The sequence below is a fragment of the Notothenia coriiceps genome, unplaced genomic scaffold (genome assembly GCF_000735185.1).
Source record: "Notothenia coriiceps isolate Sejong01 unplaced genomic scaffold, NC01 NC01_scaffold00000339, whole genome shotgun sequence".
In the NCBI taxonomy this organism is placed as follows: Eukaryota; Metazoa; Chordata; class Actinopteri; order Perciformes; family Nototheniidae; genus Notothenia; species Notothenia coriiceps.
This window is the reverse complement of record NW_011333040.1, coordinates 6,119,161-6,127,735: the sequence shown is the minus strand read 5'-3', so window position 1 is coordinate 6,127,735 and position 8,575 is coordinate 6,119,161. Positions and strand designations below refer to the sequence as shown.

At 40.4% G+C, this 8,575-nt stretch overlaps 1 protein-coding gene across 1 annotated transcript in view; it reads left to right on the top strand.

Moving 5' to 3' along the window:
* LOC104950353 (nuclear receptor corepressor 2-like) overlaps positions 1-8,575 on the top strand; it is a 145,294-nt gene that overhangs the window by 97,186 nt on the left and 39,533 nt on the right. The window contains exon 6 of the mRNA XM_010776869.1: positions 5,847-5,960. Coding sequence (XP_010775171.1) covers positions 5,847-5,960 — 114 coding nt within the window. The remainder of the gene's footprint in view (positions 1-5,846; positions 5,961-8,575) is intronic.

The window sequence follows — 8,575 nt, the reverse complement described above, 5'->3', positions numbered from 1 at the left end:
CACACACACACACACACACACAATCACACACAATCACACACAATCACACACACACACACACACACACACACACACACACACACACACACACACACACACACACACACACACACACACACACACACACACACACGTTAACACTTAACAAATCCAAAAAGGGCCCCCACCTTCCAGGAAGACCTGTGGCTCACTAGTTCCTGTTGTGAGGTTAAAGAGTGCGTGTTACATCAACCGTCCCCACCCCCAGCCCTCCAGCAGGGATGAGACTAACCGTTCTATTAGCCGTAATAGCTATTAACTCCCGAGGGCATAGTTAATCAAAGACTTACTACAACAGCCGGTAAACAAAGCCAAGGCCCGCTGTGTGGCTGGAACATCCACGGAGAAATAATTAAGGGAGGGGGAGAGAGAGGGAGAATGTTGAAGAGAAGTAAGGGAGGGAAATGTGGGGAATAAACACCAGACAAATACTGGAAAACAGCAGAGTTGCTCTAATTTACAAACCAGCCTGGCATGTGGACAAACGTTATTTGGAGATTGTAGCCCAGAAGCAGTTAATTTTAGTAATTACTGTCTACTGTGAACAAAGCAAAGAGACAGTCAGCAAGTAAGAATCTGTTTGGCAGAGCAAGCTGAGAGGAAGTAAAAGAGAAAATCTGGCAGGAGGAGATGCCTTTATGTTCAACTGCCAATCATGTAGAGTTCAGTCATGGCTTCTTTGTCCATCAATCTTCTCTTAAAGGTGTACAGATAGAAGAGAGGAATCGCCATGTTTGAATCTCAAAACACATTAACACACATCTTTGATAGCAGATTGTTGAGGAATTGAAAAGCGTTGATGCAAGTGTCAAAACAACCGAGAAGCAGAGGGGCACTGCTTTACATACATTTTATCCAGATGTTGAAATGGTGTTAACGGACTAGTTAACATCATTAAAACGCTCCACTTAAGCACCTCAAAAATGAGTTTATGGAGGTAGGCACTTCCTTTGCCTGTGATAATGACAATGTCAAATATTTAAACATTGTATTTTCAAATGCAACATGGAAATCAGCCGTTTCAAAACATGCTGCCGTTTGTAGCAAAAATGTGAATGTTTAACATTACTTATTTAAGCACTGCTACCGATCATAATAATATGATCAACTTCATGTTTTTGAAAACCACTAGTAAATAAAACAATTTGAATAAGAGGAAGACCAAATTGACCTTTATTAAGTATATTTCTGTCCTGATCTTAAAAAAGAAAAACACAATCATTGAGAATTTAGCATAACTTTGAAAGCTACCACAAAACTACCAGCAAGAAAAAGCAGACAATAATTTGCGTCTCAATTTGATAGAAAATGTTTGTAGAAGGTCTCGAAGTTGCGTAGGAGGCAGAAGCTGAGTGTATTCAGCTGTAACTAGCTGCCTGGAGGCCGAGGCTGAGTGTCGCAGAGCGGCGTGCATATAGCTGATTTACAGTTAAGTCAGCCCCTCCCTCTCATCTCCTGTCAGGGGCTTCAGAAGGGGGCAAGGTGGCCTCCAGAGGAACCACATGAGAGCAGAGCAAGATGGATCATCATGTGCCACGAGAGGCCGGGATAAGCATCTGGTGAGGGGAAACGCAGACATTCCCATTGAGACCCCCCTTCCCTCTCCCAACCCACCGCGGAGCAAAGTAAAATAAACCAACCATCATGAGATTGGCTGACATGACACAGGCTGACAGTAACCTAAGCCCTAAACCCCGCCCTTTCACTAACACAACTCTTTAAATAAAGTTTTACCCTGCGACTTAAAAAAACATTGTGGTAGTATTGAGCAACGAGGGGGGGGGGGGGGGGGGGAGGGGTTTTGATTAATGCTTGTAAGCAGCCGAGCTTAGCCTTGCAATAGTTTACAAATTCATCCCGAAGGTTGGAATCAGATACTTAGATTTATTTTGGTTCCTATTGCATCTTGGAAAAGTACCCAGATTAATAATATAATATTCTATATATATATATAGTATTCTTCAATGACAAGAAGCAATGTACAAAACTAATCACTGGACACAAAAAATAACCACTTTTGTCTTATTATTATGTTATTTCTCCAACAAATTGTTAGGTACTTAGAGTAAAAATAACCACTCAAGTGTGTTTTTCTGAAGTTCAACATGGTCAGGCTTTTGTTTTAAAACCAATAGCTTTATAAAGAAATGAGAGGATGGGGAGATGACAATAGTATCATTTAATGATTAACAATGATATCACTTTTATACTGTGAGATCACTCTGAGAACAAGACACGTAGCTGCCATGTTTTTTCTAATATTGAGTATGATAAACACAGTGCATGGTGGAGGAGGAAGTCAGGAGGAAAAGAGGAGCTCCAGCGTACAGATTCTCTACTAAACATGGCAGACGGCCAAAGGGAGACAGCAGGGATAAGAGTGGTTTGGCAGTCACAAAACCTCAGTCATAATCTTCCTCCTCCACTGGGGAAGCTGTTATTTATAGCCTTATATATTGTAACCCGCTTTTTCTGCTAAATAAAAAGCTGAAGAGAAAGGGAATGCAGCTGCTTGGGGGAGTGCGTAAACAGAATTGTGGAACATTGCACAAGAAACAGCTACAGATTTTGAACGAAGCGATTACAACGCAGAAAAGTGTGTTTTAGACTTTATGTCACTGGTTCCAACTAGAGCCTGGCAGGGAAAGTCACTTTGGAAAACCACACGTGAATATTTAAAACAAGCCACAAAATGCCTGTGAGAAAACTCAACAAAGATGCCAGCACTGGGGAAAGCATCGACAAGCATGACGGATACATCAAAATGTGAGCAGAATGCACATAAGAGACATCACAAAGTGGTGTCTACTCAAATGTCTTCAATGTCACAGAGTGTTCTACACACAGGCTTCACTTGGGCCGTCCATATATTAACGGTATATTAGCGGCGGCATACCCCACAGGTATGTTTGGCGAACCATTACAGCTTGTAATTTTGTTCTAAGCTTGTTCTTTTTTTTAATAATAATAATAAGTCAGAGAAACCAAGGCTGCCCCAACACATTATGTTGTTGGTTTTCCTCATTAATGTTACAATATTTAATATATTAAATCAGAAATGTACATTTCATGATCTAGCCCAGTGGTTCTCAAACTTTTTTTCAATAATGTACCCCCTTTGAAAAAAAGATTCAGCCAAGTGCCCCCTGATCAGCGCAAAAACAATTTGTTAGGGAAAAAATGCCTATATAAAGAGGTACAGTACAGCGCTGCACCATCAGTGTCTGATTTATTAAAACAACAACATGAGAAACACTTAAATGCTACATTTCAAATGTTTACAATCCATCACTAGATTCATGGCAAACCAATTGTAACATCATGCAATAANATGTGAGTCAGACTGTTGCTCTAGACGACGTGAGTCAGACTGCTGCTCTAGATGACGTGAGTCAGACTGTAGTCCCTGTTGACGCAACAGTCTGACTCACGTCAACAGGGACTACAGTCTGACTCACGTCATCTAGAGCAGCAGTCTGACTCACGTCGTCTAGAGCAACAGTCTGACTCACATCAACAGGGACTACAGTCTGACTCACGTCTTCTAGAACAGTGGTTCTCAAATGGGGGTACGCGGACCCCTAGGGGTACGTTGGAGTACTGCAGGGGGCACGTGAGATTTATTATATGTTAATGAAAAAAAAAACATAATTAATGCATTTAAACAAACTACTAATAGTAGATGAACTACTTTATTCAAAAGTTTACAGTAATTCTGGATAATAAAATGGGAAAAAATAAACGGGGTGCTCTCTTTTCCTCTCCCTCTCCTGACAGCCCGTCAGTCTCGTGCAGCTCGCTGAACCTGTAATAAGTGACCCGACAGTAAAGAATAAACATATGTATAACTAGTTTAGCTAGTTCCAGAGTAGATAAAATTGCTAAGTGTGTTGGGTCCAACTCTTGGTGTATTTTTCTCCGCTCAACGATCCGTCACAGCGGGGGAGCTTTGATCCGGAAGAGCTGCGTGTTCTCAGTCAGCAACAGCTGATCTGATCCCTCTCACTCGCGTCCGGTTAGACTTCACTCGCGTTTATGTCCAAATCTATCAGATCTAGCTAGTTCTAGCTTATGATATGATTGCCTGCTTATCAAAGGACCTAAACAATACGCGTTGCTTGGCAACGGCGTGTGGCCGCAAAGTATAGCTGTTGTTGTTGTATGTTTATATGAGGGGTCAAAATCCCATGCTCATAAAATGCTCATATATTTTCTTCTCTTCATTCCCCACGCCCCAAAATAAATAAATATACCAATTTTAGGAAAAGTNACAAAGGTCCTCAGTGAAGCTCAAGCCCATGTTTCTCACTACATTGTAAGTACAACTTATTAAAAAGATCAGTTCAATGCAACTATAATCATCTTAGTTTTATTGCATGATGTTAAAATTGGTTTCTATGAATTTAGTGATGGATTGAAAACATTTGAAAAGTAGCTTTAAGTGTTTCTCAGTCCTCTTTATATAGGCATTGTTTTTGCGCTGATCAGGGGGTACTTGGCTGACATTTTTTTCCAAAGGGGGTACATTATTGAAAAAAGTTTGAGAACCACTGTAGAGGACCCCGGCTTTTATTGATTGTGATTGAAACACTATCTTATTATTTATTTTGTAATATTTTCAAGACATTCTTTTTAGTTTTACAGCTTATTGAACCTTTTCTCTTGACATCAGCCATAATAGATAATATGGCCATCTGAGTGTGTGTGGTACTGTTTGTGGTTTGTTTTTAACTGTGTAATAAAGTTAATTATTCAAAATGTTAGAGTTCCTTATTTTTAAACTGAGATTTGTTCAAAATAAATAAAAAACAAAACATGGTATTATGCAATTGGGATTCTTTTGCTTTTTCTTGTTGTACCGAACCCGTACCGAACCGTGACCCCCAAACCGAGGTACATACCGAACCGTGAATTCTGTGAACCGTTACGCCCTAACTACGATTAAGCTAAACACTGCAAGCTAGGCTTTTTCATGCAAAGTTTAATACCAAGCGCTTAAGCTAAACTAAGCTAAGCTAGTGGTGACAAGCCTAAACAGAATTGACTTGAGTAAAAAGTGTTGTTTGTCTCACATGTCTCACACTTGGACTCATCTGATCCGTCTGTGCAGTCATCCTTTCCGTTACATTTTAAGTTCTCCGGGATGCAGCGGTTGTTTCTGCAGGAAAACTCTCCTGGTTTGCATTTTACTAAAAGGAAATGAAACATATCAAACAGTGAGATACTCAATTTCTAACAATCAGATATTTTTAAACACTATCTGCATTATTAAGAGATATTTTCATAATGTATTCTTTCTGTGGACATGCTTGTGTAAGTGAGACGGATAGACAGATAGATTTATGGATAGATAGGTAGGTAGGTAGGTAGGTAGGTAGGTAGGTAGGTAGGTAGGATAGATAGATAGATAGATAGATAGATAGATGGATGGATAAATATAGATAAATAGATAGATGGATGGATGGATAGATATAGATAGATAGATAGATGATAGATGGATGGATGGATAGATGGATAGATAGATATAGAGAAATTATTTCGTCGCAGAAGCAGAAGTGTGTTCAGACATTGAAATACAATACTTAAAATACTTTAAATAGTGGAAAAGAGAACTAACAATTACAAATAAAATGAAAAATATTCTAAACAATATAAAATGTTCTGGTTAATTAAAATAAANGTGTTAACGCGTGTGTGTGTGTGTGTGTGTGTGTGTGTGTGTGTGTGTGTGTGTGTGTGTGTGTGTGTGTGTGTGTGTGTGTGTGTGTGTGTGTGTGTGTGTGTGTGTGTGTGTGTGTGTGTGTCAGCACCAGCTGGAGGAGGAGGCTGCAAAGCCACACGAGCCAGAACGGACGGTCTCACCGCCACCCAGCGAGGCCAAGCACCGCAGCCTGGTGCAGATCATCTACGATGAGAACAGGGTCAGTTCAAAACACACGCATGCAAACACACCACACACTCAATCTGTGGCCCACCACTCCAGACCGAATGACCTTGCATTTGAATGTGGTTTCACTTCACATATGCAGTGTATTGCTTACAAGAGAATGTCAGAAAGAAAGAGCTAGGTGCTTGGTTTCAGTGTTGATCCACTTAGATGATGCAAGATAACATTTAAACTAAGTCAGGCTGTGACATCCGCTGAATTTACTCTGTTGCCTGCTATTTATTGAATCTAAATTTTTGAAAAGAGATGCTAGTAGTTGTACATTAGGATGTTAAATGCAGCTTTTAATAAACCAGAGATATTTTACCATGAGTAAAACCGTACACTTCTTTCATTGCATTTCTTGGACAATAGTGACAAAAGTTGGATTACTCTTATGGTGTATGTCATTCTGAGCCAAAAACTGAGCTCTGGAGAGATTGATGTCTGCCTGCAGAGGAGGTTTTTTTCTTGGTGTTCTGTCATTTCCGTTTACCTTGTTAATCCTCAAAATCCCCTGTAAACAAAAGCAGAGTGTCACAGAGGATTCATCCCCTCCCTCAGCCTCCCCCTCTGTACTGTTAGGTAAGGCAGGACTCTTGCCTTGAGAATAAGCTACTAAAGGTCAACACAGCTGGCATGATGAATCACATGTGTATACACAAAAGCACACAAACATGATGTCAAACATCTTTGTCTTTTATGCAAGTAAAGCAACTTAATTATTCTTTCAAAAAAGAAAAACAAGACATTATTTGTAAGCGCACACTGAGTCCTACTGACAACAGCATTATTTGCAGCAATGCTATGTACAGATCACTTTTTATAATGAAGTGATTCTCAGTGCTCTCAGTCCCCCTAGTGGCGAAAAGTCTCCTTTTTAAAGGAATTAGCATTTAAAGCAGGGAACTCCACTCGCGCGTTTTTTTGAACAATCTTCCTATGGGAAACGAGTAATGTTACAACTTGAACGTTTTGAACTCTTACACATTCAAGGCACTTTTTCCCCCCACAGAAGTGTGGTGTGTAGAGAAAATATGCTAAAAATGGAGAACCTAGTTTGTGTGTTGGCAAGCAAACAGTCACCCTGCTTAAGTGTCATTGAGCAAGAGACTAAATCCTTTAACAGCTTCACAGATGTCCCCAGATAAACAGCATTATGCCCTGAGAAGACCTCTGTAAAGGAGCACAGGGAGTGTCCTCATGACTTTCAACACTACTGCCTTCAGGCTCAGCTAAACCACAGCACTTCAATGCAACAGCAGGACATTGTACATTACTCAAGTTATTACAATGACTCATGGCTTACGCCACAATGTAGCTTGACCTCTGTTACACTTTCCACTTCCCCCTGACTGGCAGGATGTACTATGGCCTACTGCCTGCCCTCCTGACCTCTCTCTCTCTCTCTCTCTCTCTCTCTCTCTCTCTCTCTCTCTCTCTCTCTCTCTCTCTTTCGACCTAACCAGTTTGTTCAGCTTATTTCTAGTTTCACTCAGGCTAAGCACAGTGCTACACGAACACAATAGCATTCACTAATCCACTTGTATTCATTCTTTTAGTCAATGTAGCATTTTATGTTACTAGATTTATGATTAACCTTGCCTGAAAATTACAATTAAAAAAGTTAATGCAGGATTTGATATGTTTTACAAGACATAAGGGCAGGAATTCAGAGGGGAAAGGAGCCGTTTTGAGCTCTGCTACTAAAAACAGTTTTTTTTAAACGTCATACGTCAAACGCGTCATATTACGTCACATGGGGGAGCAACTTCTCGGACTCCTTCTCTGCCCAATCCGCGGTAGTAGTTGGTAGTTGGTTTGAGCGGTTGTGATTTAGTGAGCTGGTATTTTTTCGGTAATTTTACATTGCATTTCACCATTTTTAATCATGGTGAGCTTGTGTTTGTGCAGGTTGCACAAACTCGAGCCTGTCAGGGACATCGAGTCCACAGTTTCCCTAAACAGAAAAAGGACCGGAGTTAGCTTTCGTTCTGGGTGGCGTTGTGCGAGGTGCATCCACCTCCCTGCAGCACATACTCTCCACAGCTGAAGCCAAACAAACAAAACGTTTATCAAGGAAGCCGTTATTACATCTCTCTCTCCCCCTTCGTCCTCTCTCTCTCCTTCTTCCTCTTTCTCTCTCCTTCCTTCGCTCATTCTCTCTCTCCCCTCCGGTACACAGCATCGTAAGACGTAGTGTGGAGTGCATTAGGTAACCGTGAGATACGGCTGATACTTGCGCATTCGTTTCTGTTATGGATCAGTATCAAACAGTCCTGCCAGTAACGTTACTATATTATTAATACTACTTTAGTTATAGCCTGATATATGATAGCTAACCTTACAAATGTTTGTGATGTGACTGACGTTAGCTAACAATTAACTGCTAACGCTGGTCACTCACAAGACAGCATGTGGTGGTGTGAGGAGAACTCCATCGTTTATGGGACACTGTACGCAATAGGCGTAGTTCTGTTAGTATAAATGTACTTTCTTGATCCAAAATCGGGAAATTGTGTTGTTATGAAATAAAAAACAAATATATTTTTTTAATTTCTAACTTTTTATATTTTTTCATTTTCTTTCTCCGAGCCCCCCCATTGATTG